Source organism: Coenobita brevimanus, chromosome 1, assembly GCF_032717465.1.
Source record: "Coenobita brevimanus isolate Jiangsu-jjx chromosome 1, ASM3271746v2, whole genome shotgun sequence".
Classification (NCBI taxonomy): domain Eukaryota; kingdom Metazoa; phylum Arthropoda; class Malacostraca; order Decapoda; family Coenobitidae; genus Coenobita; species Coenobita brevimanus.
In genome coordinates, this window is record NC_136954.1 from 35,002,035 (window position 1) to 35,018,622 (window position 16,588).

Genomic DNA, 16,588 nt, shown 5'->3' on the forward strand with positions numbered 1-16,588 from the left:
TATGGATTTGGATATTAGTTCCCCGTCCCCCGGTTCTGCCACCGACCTGACTCAGGTAATGACCTCGGCTTCTCTTTCGGACATCCCACCGACTACCTCCACTTTTCTGCATCTTTCCTCCTCCCCCTCACCCTCATCTTCTTCTCCTCCAATTTCTGCCCAGTCCTCCTCTACTAGCTCCTCCTCTATCATTACACTAGAACCTTATCTTCCTCTTACCTCATCTACCTTTTCCACGCGTATCTCTCGTCCTCGTCCATCTCTGCTCCCATTTCCTAAGCAAACAGAACATGACAAATTCCAAGCTTTGTTCGGCCCCCAGACCTGGACCAAGTTTTTTGACATTCCCTCAACTGCCCCTCTAGCAGGCGATGACCTACTTTTTCAGTGTTGCCTATTGAAGCAGGTGGGCAAAGATGTCCAATTTACGTCTCGTCCAGATGGCTCTCATATTGTAACAGTTCAGTCCGAAGAACAGGCGACTGCGATGATCAGTTTACTTAGTCCTGCCGGTACACCGATTATTGTAACAAAAAATGTTCCCCTCAACTCTTGTGTAGGGAGAGTCTTAGTTCCCACTATGTCAATCTTGGTGACCGTCAGTGGCCAGAGTGTTCTTTTCCTATCCAGGAGATTTTAGAACTCCGGGGTCATAAAGTTGTTACGGTACAGTGTTAATCGCTTCCTCCTACGCATCGCTGCCACTATTCTATAAATATTGTAAAAATCCATTTTGACAGCCGTACCATACCTACCACTGTTATGCTTGGTGGTCTCAAGCTAAACGTTAAAGAATCTCCCTAAGTCCCTCGTCAATGCCGTGCTTGCTGGAAGTTTGGACACCCCCTGAAATTTTGCAGATCCACTCCTATGTGCCGCCTTTGTTCATCTTCAGATCATAAGGATGATGAATGCCCCTCGGATCATCACTGCTGTCCTAATTGTAGAGGTGAGCATACAGCCACTGATCGTCGTTGCCCTTGGTATAAATTTTAATGTGAGGTCCACTGGACTCTGCCGGGCTGAAGCTCGCTGGGAAGCACAACGTCAAGGCTATACAGATGCTACTGCCACAGCCTATCGTCTCTATTCTTCTGTTGCAACCTCAGATGTCTTTGTCACTTCTTTGTCCTCTCCCTCGTTTTCTTTACAGCCTTCTTGTTCTCTTTTTGCGCCCCAACCTTTGTCTGTTCTCTCTCAACCACCTCTTGCCCTTCTTCGTCCACCCCTATTCCGTTATCAAATTCCTTTTCAGTTCTCGGTTCCTCTACTTCCACCTCTCTTTCCTCTACCCCACCTACGTCATCATCTACTTCCGCACCCGTGTCGCATCCTTCCCGTTCTTGGCCACGCCTCTCCCACCCTGCCACTCGCCTTCAGTCGGTCAAGAAACGTAAAGCCCATCGTGGGTCGCGTCCTGTTCCCCAAAAGTGCTGCATGCCTCCTCTCTACTCCAGGTCTGACTTCCCTCCACTTCGTCATGCATCTTCGGATGACAGTTCTCCCGAAACTATCCAGAAAGTTACACGGTTTCTTCAGGATACCTCTTCACCATTGTTTGTTCCAACCACTGCTGCAACCGTCCCCATTTCCACTTCTACAATTACCATTTCTGCCGATGTTCACTCTCCTCCTCCTCTCACTCTTCCTTCCACTCCTCTTCCCCCTGAGGCTGCAGCGTCTACATCCTCTACTTCATCAGTAATCTCTCCGTTACTTCTTCCTTTCTTTTCTTCCCCCGCCTCAACTTCAAGTAAGCCTATCATCAAATCCCTTTTAGACCTTCCTTTGCCTCCAGGGGAAGAAACCCCCTTCCCTCACCACCGTTCTTCCTTGCCCAAGTCATGCCCTACCACCACTCAGTTCTCCAGTGGTTCTTCAGTACCCACTTTGCTTACTCAAAGGTAACCTCTTCTTCAACAAACATAGCTTTTTAGCACCATCAGTTTTGTCATTGTTCTGATCCTCTGTTTTATGTTACGATGTCTATTTTACAGTGGAATTTACGCAGTTTTACCTCACAATGTAACGACTAGGTTATTTGCTTTCTGCTCACCAACCTATGGTGCTTTGCTTACAGGAGACTCGCCTTCAGGAGTCCCCACCTCCTATCCCCAATTATACCTTTTTTAGCTCACCTCATTCCATTTCTAATGTTTGCATTTTGATCCACCATACGGTTCCATTTGAACCATTACAAATTTCTACTGAGTTCCCCTGCATTATAGCCCACACATTTCTTAGACGTTGGTTAACAATTGTTTCTCTCTATTTCTCCCCCTCAGTGGCACTTGAATTTTCAGCATTAGCCATCCTGCTCTCCAGTCTCCCATCTCCATACCTTTTACTTGGTGATTTTAATAGTCGAAATCCCCTATGGGGTGATTCTGTTATCAATCCTCGTGGTTGACTGATGGGATCTTTTATTTACCATCATGAGCTTCTTGTCCTCAATACTGGTGTTCCCACCCACTTCGATGCACGTACGCATACCTTTTCCTGCATTGACCTTTCTTTGTGTTCTCCATCTCTTTCTCTTGACTTCAATTGGTCTGTCCTTCAAGATTGTCTGTTTAGTGATCATTTTCCAATACATCTTCAACTCACGTCATATTCTCCTACTCCACGCCCTCCACGTTGGTATTTTGCTCGAGCGAATTGGACAGCTTTTACTTCCTATACAACTCCTCTTTCTGTTCCTTCTTCTTGTGTACAAGATATGCTCTCCGCATCAAACGGGCTACTTGGAAGAGCTATCACCGCAAATGTCATACCGCTGATAAAGTTTATCATCTTATACTTTTCCGACGTGCCAGCACTGCCTTTCGTCAAACAGTTAAAGAGGCCAAGAAATCCAAATGGAAGCTATATGTTTCTCGAGTTAATTCTAACACGCCCATCTCGGTGGTTTGGGCCTGTATCCCTCAGATAGCAGGTAAATGGCTACCATTTCCTGCTCCGGTCCTCCATCTGCATGGTACTTCCATAGCAGATCCCTGCTTAGATGCCAGTGCTCTAGGCAAACATTTTAGTGAGGTTAGTAAAGGCTCTCATCTGACGAGTGACTTTCATAAACTTCGTTCGACAGCAGAGCATCATCCGCTCCACTTCCACCTCTCCGATGAAGAACATCATAATGCTCCTTTTACGTCGGCGGAATTACGTGATGCCATTCGTTCTTGCAGAGATACATATGAAGGTTTAGATGATGTTCATAACAGTATGCTTAAACACCTCTCATCGGCGGGGCTTCGGTTTTTTTATTAGCACTTTATAATTGTGTTTGGACCACAGGCGAATTTCCCCCAAGTTGGCACATCGTGTTTATTATTCCTTTCCTCAAGCCATTTAAAGATGGCCATCTTCCTCAAGATTATTGTCCAATTGCTCTGACGAGCTGTCTTTGCAAAGTCCTGGAACGTATGGTTAATGCTACGTTAATGTGGTTGTTAGAATCTAACCATCTTTTATCTCCGACTCAGTTTGGCTACCAAAAGATGCGAAGTATTTTGGACCCATTGATTAAGTTAGAAACGTATGTTAGGGCTGCGTTTTCCAACGGTGAATCAGTCCTTGCTGTATTTTTTGATCTTGAGAAGGCATATGATACAGCGTGGAAGTATCATATTCTCTGTACAGTCCAATTATTTGGTATTGTTGGCAATACAGGAGTTTTTATTCAATAATATTTGACAAAGAGGTCCTTTTCTGTTCGCATCAGCAATAGTTTGTCTGATTCCTGCCCACAATATGAAGGAGTTCCTCAGGGCGGGGTTCTTAGCACAACACTTTTCCTTATTGCAATTAATGATATCGTTGCGTCTCTCCCAGTAGGTGTACATTCTTCTTTATATGTTGACAGCTTTGCTGTCTATGCTGCAAGCTCTAATTCCGTAGTGTTACAGAGTCTTCTTCAGTCTGCTATTACGAATGCTTCTTCTTGGGCTACTGCTCATGGTTTTCGGTTCTCCACTTCTAATTCGTGTGTAGTGACCTTGACTCGAAGTCGTCATTCACTTCACCCACCTCTCTGTCTTTATCATCATCCTTTCCAGTATCGGGCATCTACTAGATTCTCGGGCCTGATCTTTGATTCTAAGTTGACATGGGATGCTCATATTTCGTCTTTGAAGGTGTCGACTTTACAATGTCTATGTCTCCTGCAAATTTTATCCTATGTGTCTTGGGGGTGCTGACCGTACATGCCTATTTAACCTTCATCGAGCCCTTATTTTATCAAAATTAGACTATGGGTGCCAAGTTTACTCCTCTGCTCTCGCTCGTACATTACTAAAACTTGATTTGGTACACCATTTTGGTCTTCGTTTAGCGCTTGGTGCTTTCTGCTCCTCTCCAGTGGAGAGTCTTTATGCAGAGTCAGGTTATCCTTCGCTTTATATACGTCGTGCATTACTTTCTCTTCGCTATTTCTTGAGACAACATCAGAGTGTCTTTGTTGGTGCTCAGAATACATTCCTCTGTTGTAGATTATTATTTAACCCATCCCCGTCATCGACCCCCTTTCATACTTCGTGTTCAGTCCTTCCTCTCGTCCTTTCCAGTTTCCATAGACAGTGTTCTCTTATTTCGCCCTGGGCGGTTTCCACCTTGGCTGCTGCCACGTCCTTCTGTTTGTTCTTCCATATTGCCTTCCTCAAAGTCGTCTACATCTTCCATAGTTCTTAGATCTTCCTTTCACTCACATCTTGTCGAACATGCTTCTGTAGTCCATGTCAATACAGATGGATCAAAAATGGCACACAGTACGGGGTTTGCAGTTCAGGTCCCTGATCATTCATATCAGTATAGCCTTCCTTCAGTAGCTTCAGGTATGATGGCTGAACTTCATGCTTTATTACTTGCGGCCCTTAAATGTTACAGCCATCCTTCATCGTCCTTCGTTCTATTCTCTGACTCCCCTAGTGCACTCCTTCTGTTGCAGTCAACTTCGCGCTTCCATCCTCTCATCTTAGAGAGTCAAGAGTGGCTGTTTCGTCTGTCTGTCAAGAAAAAATCAGTGTCTTTCTGCTGGGTGCCAGGTCATGTCGGCATTCGTGGTAACGAAACTGTGGATGCCTTGGCTTGCGAAGCCCTCCAGTCCCCTTGTGTGCCCTTTCGATCTGTTCCAGTTTCTGATTTTTTTCCTGTCCTCCGAGCGTTCTTTTGACAGCAGTGGCAGTCTTGCTGGTCCATGTTGACTGGTAATAAACTCCAGACTGTTAAATCTGTTTCTCTGTGGTCCAAGCCTTGTCATCGTAACCGCCGTTGGGAGACTGCCCTCGCTCGCTTACGGATTGGCCATACTCGTCTTACTCATGGGTATTTGATGTCTGGCGATTTGCCGCCTTTCTGCCCTGCTTGCAATGTTCCCCTGTCAGTACACGACATTCTCATTGCCTGCCCTCGACATACAGGAGTTCGCCATCGACTATTCCCGTTTTTATTCTAACTTTGCCGACCTCCAGATTTAAGCGATGTTTTAAGTGAGTCTCGGTATTTTTCTATTACCCGTTTAATGTCCTTTTTAACTCATTTAGGGATTTTGTGTATTCAATTTTATTATCCGTTTTTCCCTTATATTCCTCCTTTACCATATTTTCACTCTGTGATGCGACTCAGTGCCATATGGTCTTTGTTACCTGGTGCTACCTTTTCATTTCATTTCATTTCATTTCATCTCTCTCTCTCTCTCTCTCTCTCTCTCTCTCTCTCTCTCTCTCTCCTGTTGGTAGCCGGAGTAAAGTACAAAAATCGTAGTTTGATGTCAAAGGAGTGTTCTGCTACCAACGATAATATTTTCTTTTCTCTGTTTTTACTGTTTAGCCCTATAACATTATTATTATTATTTTTTTTTTTTTTGCAGTCTCCAAGCTATTATATTCAGCTAGAGACTTTTCTAAATGGAGGAGCTTGGATGCAGCTTCTCTTAATTTGTCCATTACTGAGAGATCCAATTTAACTTTTATAAAACTTTGCAGTTCCAGTGGAGGGGAAATTGTTGAGTGCTGTGAAGAGTATGTACGAGGGAGCTAGGGCTACGGTGCGAGTGGATGGTGAGCTGAGTGAGTTCTTTGATCTCAATGTGGGACTGAAACAGGGTTGTGTGATGTCTCCATGCTGTTTAATATATACATGGACGGGGTTGTAAAGGAGGTGCAAGGTAGGGTAGTGGATGTAGGGGTGGCTGTAATGAATGAGGGTGAGATTTGGAAGAATCCGGTGCTGCTGTTTGCTGATGATACAGTATTGTTGAGTGAAGATGAATGGGAGTTGCAAGGTTTGGTGAATGAATTTGGGACAGTGTGTAGGAGGAGGAAGCTGAAAGGTAATATAAACAAAATTAAAGTTATGGTGTTTGAGAGGAATGAAGTCACAGAGTGTACAGTGAGGTTGGATGGTGAGGATATGGAGAATGTGAGTGCATTCAAGTACTGGGGTAGTGTGATGAGTAAGGATGGAACTTTGGGGGATGAAGTGCGTGAAAGGGTACAGCAGGGAAGCAAGGTTGTTGGTTCACTGAAAGCAGTGATGAGAAATAGGGAGGTGAGTATGGAAGTTAAGAAGTCACTGCATGATAGTATTGTGATCCCTACCCTGACGTATGGAAGCCAGGTGTGGACCTTGCAAGAAGGGAACAAGTCAAGTGTGAGAGCAGTGGAAATGAGTTACTTGAGAGGAGCATGTGGAGTGACATGAAGGGACAGGTTGACGAATGAAGAAGTGAAGGAACGTTGTGGGGTGGATGTGGATGTGGTTGAAAAGATTAGGAGAAATACACTGAGGTGGTTTGGACATGTGGAGAGAATGGAGAGTGAAAGACTGACTAAGAGGGTGTATGTACAGTAGGTGAGGTGGAGGGAGGGAGAGGGAGGGGTAGACCGAGGATGAGGTGGAGACATGGAGTTGAGAGGTATATGAGGGAGGGGGGGGTGAGTTGGGGGAAGGGTAGTCAAATGGTGGGTGACAGAGCGACTTGGAGGCGTTTTGTCTGCGACCACACTTTGCGGGATTAGGGTATCGGGCTATAGATAGATAGATGAATAGATAGTTTCACCACATAATTGCAGTGAAATGACCAACACCGCATACTTCTCTGCCCCTCAGAACGGGCCTCTCAGACTGGAAGAGTTTGAAAAAGGAAACAGATTCAGCCCTTTCAATGCATTTTTTCTCATTTACGCCACCACTGAATGGCTTCCAGTTAGGACGAATGCTCTTAACCCCTCCTGTATCTTTCCCAGCACCCCTTCCGTAGCGAGATTTCCTACACCTTTCTCTTTAACCTCCTCATGTTTGCTATAAGTTTAATATTGATATACTTTGCATCCGTAATGTACAAGAGTAAAACACACACACACACACACACACACACACACACACACACACACACACACACACACACACACACACACACACGAGTATGCAGAACAAATCGTTCAAAAAAGATGCTACGAAGCCAAAGACGTCACCTCAGGAATAGGACGCACGTCTGCTCTGAAAAGTATAATGAGGCCTTTATCTGACTCCTACAAACTGAATAATCTCTCGATAACCCAGTACATAAGTGTGATGATAGCGGTGATAAAATGTAAGAGGCCACCTTCGTAATCCTCCTGTATGGTGACTTGTAATCTTTATACTGGCACCAAACGATACATGCAATTTAGGCAGGAGTTCTTGCAGTAAAGGGGTTAATGAAGTGTTAGTCTCGTATCTTACCTCTTCTCTTCGAAAAAATCTCTCCCAAGTTGAGTAAAATCGTCTGTAGATGGGAAGACTATTATTGAAGGCGATCTTTGACACCGTCCCACCCACAAAAACTGTCTCCCTCACAGCACATAATTTCCACCGCTCACCATCCAGATCGCTGTCGGGTCGTCTCGTGGGAAGTGCGTGGTGGTTCTTCACGCTAATCATAATCTCTTCGTACACTGCCAACCTGGCCGCCTTCCTTACCGTCGAGAGGCTGGTCACCCCCATCAACTCTGTGGACGATTTGGCCAGTCAGACTGAGGTGGAGTATGGCACGCTTCAAGGGGGATCTTCCCTAGAGTTTTTCGAGGTGAGCCTATTTTTTTTTTTTTTTCCATGTATTTTGACTGAGTAGTTGATTGATGGTATATAAAGGAAGGGATTAAGTTTTACAAATGAGTTCAAGATTACTTTTTTTTATTGAATCGGGTTTTGGTGTGTGTGTGTGTGTGTGTGTGTGTGTGTGTGTGTGTGTGTGTGTGTGTGTGTTTTCTGGTTGGTGTATGAATCCCAGTTGGTTTAATTCTTTCAGTCTGGTGAGGTATGTTTCATTGTATTCTAGTTACTTCAGGCGATTATATTCAGCAAAGAGGCTTTTATTCTGAAGTGGTCTGGTCTCTTCCAATCCCAGAGTCATCTAAAGATAACAAGAGGAGGCTGGGTTGTCATGGTAACAGTCATGCCATAAACACTAAATTATTGCGTATTGTAACTTGGTTAATTGTAATACTTTGCTGGTCATTCAGGGATTGTGGATAGCATTGTTGTGACGTCATCAGCCGTTATAGTCTGGACAGGGCTGAATCAGAGTCGTTTGCAGTGACCATACACACGATTATAGGAAAGCTCTATAAGGGTCATAAATCCTTAATGGAACTCGAGCCTGATAGTGTTGTGTAATGAATGCAGGTGGTGTTGGCAATGAAGTTTGTCGTCTGCGCATAAATAGTACACGTTTGAGAAACAGACGTTTCGCCACTACTATACTTCGGCTGTCACTGTTTGTCTTCTGTATATCTGAAAAATAATTGTTTATAACTCGTGACATCGCATCACATGCATACATATAAATATATACGTTTCAGTCATATTGTATAGTGTTGAACGGATTAACATAAAGTAACTATGGTTGCTTGTTTTCAATAAATGGTCAGTGACTGCCGAGCGGTCACAGCGAGAGAGTGTGCCTGTGTGCTGCGATGTTCCCACGCGGCTGTCTGTACTACAACAAGCATGGTTAAACCATTTTTTTTTTTTTTGCATTAGTCACAGGATAAGAGAAATGAGCATATGCTTTTATGCCCAAGGGAACAACCACCGTAATGCATGAAACATCCTCAGATGGCTCCCAGCCATGGAAGCAATAATCATTCCAGGGAAAATCATATAAGTTCTTCCTGAGGGCCTTTCAGTCAGCAGCTCCAAAGTGCCATAGTTGCCACTTCTTGGGAGGGTCCACAGACCTTGAGCGATAGGACGGGTTAAGCTGATAAGGTCGTGTTTGGAAGAGCCCAACAAAGAGAAAAGTTTAACAGCGTAAGCAGAAGGATTAGTGGTACGAGAGAGGTCAAGTATGTTGGAACTCTCTCCAAGGTAGTCAGGGATATGGGTAGGGTGCTGTACAAGCTTCTCTAGTCACTAAAAATAGAAAAGATGTAGGCTTCATCACCAGGTGGATCAGTGTGAGGAGAGGAGAGCCAAATATGGTGGTAAACATTGAAATCACCTGGAATGGAGATTTCAGAGAAAGAAGCAGGTAATAGGATGTGTTGAGTCGAAGAATTTTTCATCATAGAATTAGGGGATAAGTATTCAGTGCACATATATTTAGTCAGAGAGCGAGAGGATAGCAGCAGCCAGTGAGTAGATAATTCAAAAGATTCAAGTTCAGGAACTTGGGAGCAAGATATGTTGTTGTGTACATAAAAACAACAGCCACCTTTGGCTTTGAAATGAGTATAGAGAAAGTAGGAGGATACAGAGAAAGGTTTGCTGTCAGTTGTCTCAGACAGTTGATTGTCTGTGAGGAAGAGAAGGTGAGGTTTAGAGAAGGGGAGGTGGTGTTCAGCAGAGAAAAAGTTAGAGGAAAGGCCGCAAATGTTGCAGAAATGAAAAAAGTGAGTCAGACAATGGTTTTGGGCATCGCGTTTGGTCGTCACCATGAGAGGGCTGGATGATGGGGGCTATTATGGTCCCCCCACCCTAGGCACTTCGATGTTCGGTATTGAGATGCCATTTCTAACAAAATTTTGAATAGGAAGTGTTGTGTGTAATTTGATGACAGTCAGAGGAACTTGCATTGAAGAGCATCCTGGCCTACTCTCTGTGTTACTGAAACACTGAAAAAGTTCAGCAGAGGGGAATGGTCAGAATCAAGTCCCAAGGGCTGATGAAACGGGAGCTCCAGATCTGCTTTGACATCTTGGGAGTACTGCCCTGTTCGACTGGTGCTACAGTCTACTCTCTGGCCTGTAACCTAATGTAACTGGTGTAATTCACTTACTTCTTGTAGATTACATGGTTATATGTACACAGAATCATGATCAGAGGATTTTAAACGTAGTAATATGGTATGTTCTTGGGTATGGACTTGAGTACTGGAATATATTCCTCGTTCAGTCCATATACTGATACTAAATTGTTATTGGTGGAATTCATTATACTTTGTTTAGCTGCTATGTGGAGTTACGATCGTGGCATATGCAGTGTGTTAATTACAGGTTTGTGTTTGAAGGGGAAAGTGTGTGGAGTTGTGTACAAGACATTTCGGTAGCGTGGAGTAAGGTGACCAGGGTAATAATGCGACGGGCAGGAACTGCTAACAAGTCAGGGCAGCCATTTGCAAATTGGGTCTCCTCTTGTTTTTGCTTCGGTACTTCACTCATGTTCCCCTAGATGTTCATTATCACTCTGTGGTTTATTTGGTGAACAGTTAAGGAAATATTGTGATAAGTAAGAAAGATACATTAGGTATAAGTGTGTGGTGTATAGATATGGTGACAACTAGATACATACCGTATGGTAAATGTGTGATGCTTAGATACTGATACCTACTCGATAAGTACAGTGCAGTGTTACATAAAAACACTGTTACTTTGGATATACTGTAGTTTTAAGACACTGAGAGTTAGTGTGCTAAATTGATCATCGAGTATTACATTTAAGATTGCACTGTGATGCACAGAGTGATACACTGTGTTCATTTTTTAGGTTTAGGTTCTGTATATATGTATATCCTGGTTATTGTAATTACAGATATCTAAAAATTGACAAGGGTTACAATACCACCCACTCTGGTAATAATTTGTTTTCTCTTGATTATTGTCTTAACCGCTCGTTGTCCTTTGAACTGTCCTACACAGATTTCAGTGAACAGCATGTCATCGGATTGAAGGGGTGTCTTTTTCAATATTCATTCTTTACTCAAAGTTGGCCTAAAACTGCCTTCTCTCTACCTTCAAAACTGAATATTTACAAGAGAATATCATTAGAATATGATGCTAGTCATGAAGAAGTGCTGTGGAAAGGTTAAGGAGTCACAATATTGTAACATTCTGCCACCGAGTTAAGTGAAGTACTGCAACAAAACAAAAATCAGGGTCATGTTAAAAGAACCATTGACATCTTTTCCATTTTGCTTGCTGCTACCAGATTTTTTTTTTTTCCAGACATTTCGAACAGGAAGGGTTAAGCATAGCCTTCATCAACCTCATTGGTACGAGATCTTTTTTAACAAATGAAATCGAATCGGATTGAAGGGAAAAAAGAGGTTCCAGCAGCACTTCGGGGTGGATTGGTGGACATATCGATTACTGTAGATGGTGGTTATGCTTTGGTGGTGATGGGTATGGTGGTGATGGCTATGGTGGTGATTGTTGTCGTGGTGATTTTGATGATGGTGGTGGCGTGGACAATGACGACTGTTTTATAGAAAGCTTTTGCACTGCTGATATACCGTTTAGATATACGGCATATAAATCAACCAGCGTATATATGCAGTTGTATAAAAACCTGAGTTAGAAAAAAAAAGGAAAAATAGACAAAAAATGGCAGCATCTCCACTCGCCATTTAATGTTATTTATGTCTTCTACCATTTCTGCTTCCCTCATCTCTCTCTCTCTCTCTCTCTCTCTCTCTCTCTCTCGCTCTCTTGCTCTCTCGCTCTCTCTCTCTCTCCCAAATTTTGCTGGGTTTCTCTTTTCCGTTCACGAATACGTCCCAAATTCTCATTTCCTCAACTTCATTTATGATTTACACCTCTTATTATGCATCCTTCCTACCACCAGTCCATTTTATTGTTTTTCAGCGTTCCGAGATTAGTGTTTACAGTGCCATAAAAGTTCATATGTCTTCCTGCAAGAATCTGTTCTCCTCCATGCACTGTGAGGGGATCAGCGTATTGTACTGTACCTATCACAGTACGATTACGGTTCATGAATACTCTATCTTTCAGTACTGTTCTTGCTGTTACCAAAGTATTTAATTGCCTCTGTGTTATGACTTTTTTGTCCTCTTGAGGTCCGATTATATCAGTATTTTGTTATTGCCACCACTACTTTATTATTATTTTTTCACTTTTTTTTCTTTTTGCAGAATTCCAAGATAAGTGTGTACAGTCGAATGTGGGAGTTCATGTCGTCCCGTAAGCATGTGTTCACGTCCACGTACGAGGAGGGCATCGAGCGGGTACGAACGTCGAAGGGCAAGTACGCCTTTCTGCTGGAGAGTGTTAGGAATGACTACATCAACGGACAGCATCCCTGCGACACCATGAAGATTGGACATAACCTAAACTCCAATGGGTACGGCGTGGCCACCCCTCCACACTCGCCGCTTAAGTGAGTACAGAAAATGTCATAGCTAGAATGTTGTTTGACCTGTTCAGCTCAGGAACATAATTTTGCTATAGTCTTGCATGGGGAAGATCTCTGATACAGAACTGGTTATTGGGGGATGTGTCTGACACTTCCAGCTCGAAAAGTCTCTCCTAGGCTGGATAGGTATGAAGAGTAAAATGAACACTCCCCTGCTACACTATGAAAAATCGGACTTAACCTGGACCTGGGTACACAGAAGTACTTAAGGCGACAGACTTACCTAAGGCCCCATATGGAATGCCTCAGACCTATCTCACTCATGCACAGGCGCCGAATTTACTATGGTCGTGAAATTGGGGCTGGGTGAGGGGGTATCGCTGGTGTCATGGCGTATTTGCCTACAGCCGAATGAAGCCTGACGGGTCTTATGTATTTCAGAGCAAAGCACATGTGTAATAAAGATGTTGTAGTGGGATGAAGATGAGCTGTCGATAAATTGCTTTAGCTAGGCGGAGATTTCTGTCCTTTTACAATACAATTATTGTGGTGTGGGAGCCTATATAGTATTTTTTTATGTTGCACGCATGTGCCCCCCTCCCCCACACACACACAAGTTACCAGATTCTCCATCCCCTACCCACGTCACTCTTTCCTTTTCTTTCATTCTCATCCCCACTCTTACTATTCTGTTCTAATCATCCCCTTTACCTACTGTCCACAGGGAAAGCCTCAATTTGGCAATACTGAGCCTGAAGGAGAGTGGAGACCTACTCAGACTAAAAAACAAGTGGTGGTTCGATAATTCGGAATGTGGCAAAGATACGCAGGTTAGCACCCCCCTGTTTGCAGTAATAATTGTAGTGGTATGGCAGTTATTATAATTAATAGTAGTAGTAGTGGTAGTATCCCTTGAAAACTTTTCTGTTTGAAATCTGTCAAAATGGTGATTTTAGGCTTAAAAACGCATTACAATCATGTGCAAGAGTTGCCCTACCGGTATAATTTCTTATGTACAAGGTTCGTTTTCGTTTTCGTTTTCGTTTTCGTTTTTAAAGGCTCCAACATGCTTGCATGCGTCGGCCTTGATCACCTAATGGCGGCTTTCCATGCTGCACGATCCATTGCAGCCTCCCTGTGCAGTGCCTTAACCCTGAGGTCACTCTTAATGACCTCGTCCCATGTCTTTCTCGGTCTACCCCTCATAACCCCACCCCCAGTATTAACACTTCTCATCTTCCTCACCCAATAATCATCCCCCATCCTCTCCACATGTCCAAACCATCTCAATCTACCTCTCCTCATCACAACACCAATACACTCCAGTCCCATCCTACCTCTCAACTCTTCCATCGTAAACCCAGCCCCTCCAGGCCTTGGACGCAGGGACGCACTGCACATCCACCTAATCATTGTCATTTCTGTACGTCTGAGCCGGCGAATATCTTCCTCCTTCACTGCCCAGGTCTCACTACCATACAGCATTACACTCCTAACACATGCTGCATACAAAGACCCCGTAGCACGTAGGGAGAGTCCTCTCAATGTCAGGAGAGGCAAGAGCTCCCTGAACTTCTTCCAACCACTTCTCACCCTAGCAACAGAGCTAGCTCCAGCGCCACCTCCAGCACACAACATGACTCCCAAATAACAAAACTCTTCCACACACTCAAGAGATTCACCAGCAAGTTCAATCCTTTCACGTCTGACAATCTCCACCTGCTCTCCCCGACACGCCGTACAAATAAAAATCAGCATTATCTCGCAGTCTACCTCTGATACCACTACATCTCTTATGCACCCATTTATCACAAACATCGCACAAGATGGAATTACTTCCCACGCCCTTGTGGCAAACTGCACATGGCCACTCTCCCTCGTCTTTGACAGTACCGCCACCAACCCTAGATATCATCACTTTTGTTTTATCTGCATTTACCCTTAAACCCTTGTGCCCCATACCATCTCTCCACTTCCTAAACCTTTCCTCCGCCTCCCTTTCGTTCTCTGCAATCAACACCAAATCATCAGCATACAACAACTCCCGCGTGTGTGTGTATATATATATATATATATATATATATATATATATATATATATATATATATATATATATATATATATATATACACAATTGTTTGTATGTACAGTATATTCATATACAAAAGTATGTGTGTATATGTATATGTGTGTACAGTATATGTATTGATGTTATATCCCTGCTATCTTCATGTTTGGCTTCATCTCTCAACCCCTTCAGTGCTAGGACATTGTTATTTTCGTGCCACCACCAGCAGCTTTTATTTAGTTGAGGGTACTTTTCATACCGAAGAACTTCAGTGAAGACAAGACTACCCGTCATCTGTGAGCCAGGTAGACTGTAATAATACTGTTAGATGAAAGCTTGACTATTGTGTATCTATCATGGATGACTTCCAATGCTGGCTGAGTGACATGTGAACTCAAGTTGTGACTCTAAACAACTTTTATTAATAACTTTTCCCTCTGCAACCAATACTTTCTGGGATTTGAGTTTTCGACACAGACATATACAGATACATTTCGTACAAAAATGATGACCATCGACTTCGTCTGCCTGGCTCAGAAAGGTTGTATCAGTGTTTGTCTGACAAGGTTACAAAGATAATTTATGTTGTTGTTGTTATGGTTGTTATAGAGAAGATTTGTTAGGCAGGTAAGTTCTCCCTTCAGGTTTAATTTTGTGGTGGTGATTTTTTGTTTAAATGTGTCCAGGATTCCCTTGGTGTTGTTGTGGTTGTTGACGACTTTTTCCCCTTATGTGACCGAGTATTCCCATGGTTGTATTCCAGAAAAGACTGTGACTTTGCAAGAAATATCTTCCGTGATACGCTCACGTAACCGATAGTCAGTTAGTATTCTTCCCAGTATCCCAAACTGGCACAGACTATGGGTCATACCCGCTTACAGTAATGTGTGTAGAGTTGTCATGTGCTCTGCTAAACACTGTCAGAGAAACTATTACATCAGGTCTTATTGGAAACAGAATGAGAAGAATTAAAGAAAAATTAATGTTGTAAGCATGTTTTGTCCACCAAATTTCTAGATCATCATTCCCATTCCCTTGCTCACTGTGCACATTTCCATACACCTCTAACATTCATTTTTGGAGGATATTTTAAAATCTAATTTGACTGCAGCAGTACCACTAATTCTACAACACCCATTTCCACAGGCTATACTTTTCCTTCCTCAGCTCTATTGCCCATCTAACTTCCAATCCATCCCACACTTTCTTTTGCTCACAACTCCAATTTCTTTACCCGACTTTCGATGTTTCACGACAAAGTGCAGGTCACATGATTGACGAACGTGCTTGTTCTGTGCTTCATGGTGCTCTCTCTCTCTCTCTCTCTCTCTCTCTCTCTCTCTCTCTCTCTCTCTCTCTCTTTGTGTGTGTGTGTGTGTGTGTGTGTGTGTGTGTGTGTGTGTGTGTGTGTAAAACTGAAAGGCCTTTCTTTATCACAGTATACCCACACCAGCACCTTGACTCTGAGCAAAATAGCAGGCATCTTCTACATCCTGACTGGAGGCCTGGCACTGTCAGTGGTCGTGGCCATCATAGAGTTTTGCTACAAATCGAAAATGGACGCCAGCCGAGCCAAGGTAAGTAATGGCAATGAGTTTTAGCTACTTGTTAAAAATGAGCGGGTGAGGGTGTATGCATACCCTAAGAAAATGAGAGTCAGTGAGGGGATGTTTCTGATTTTTAAGGTGCCAGGTGGTGTGTTAAACCATTACAATCAGGGTGACAACCTAGCATTGGTTCAGTCTCCAAGATTTGACTGAAGGCTTTTCAATGAAGGGGAGTATGCTGGTCATGTGCCCGTAAATGCCTTGGACTACGGTAGCCTTGCTTAAAGCCCCAACCCTGCATTAGCCTGCATTTCATATTACATAATGCAGTCATATATGATGTCAAGAAGTCATGCAAGTTCTGCCTTTGCCAGTTGCATAAGAAAATGTTATAGTTCAGTGAGGA

The 16,588-nt window shown here is 43.3% G+C and overlaps 1 protein-coding gene across 1 annotated transcript in view; it reads left to right on the forward strand.

Annotated features, from left to right (window-relative positions):
* Window positions 1-16,236, forward strand: part of LOC145393576 (glutamate receptor 1-like) — a 732,257-nt gene extending 716,021 nt beyond the window's left edge. The window contains exons 15-18 of the mRNA XM_080267710.1: window positions 7,864-8,062; window positions 12,347-12,591; window positions 13,292-13,397; window positions 16,075-16,236. Of these exons, the coding sequence (XP_080123836.1) occupies window positions 7,864-8,062; window positions 12,347-12,591; window positions 13,292-13,397; window positions 16,075-16,236 (712 nt within the window). The remainder of the gene's footprint in view (window positions 1-7,863; window positions 8,063-12,346; window positions 12,592-13,291; window positions 13,398-16,074) is intronic.
* The last annotated feature ends 352 nt before the right edge of the window (window positions 16,237-16,588 follow it).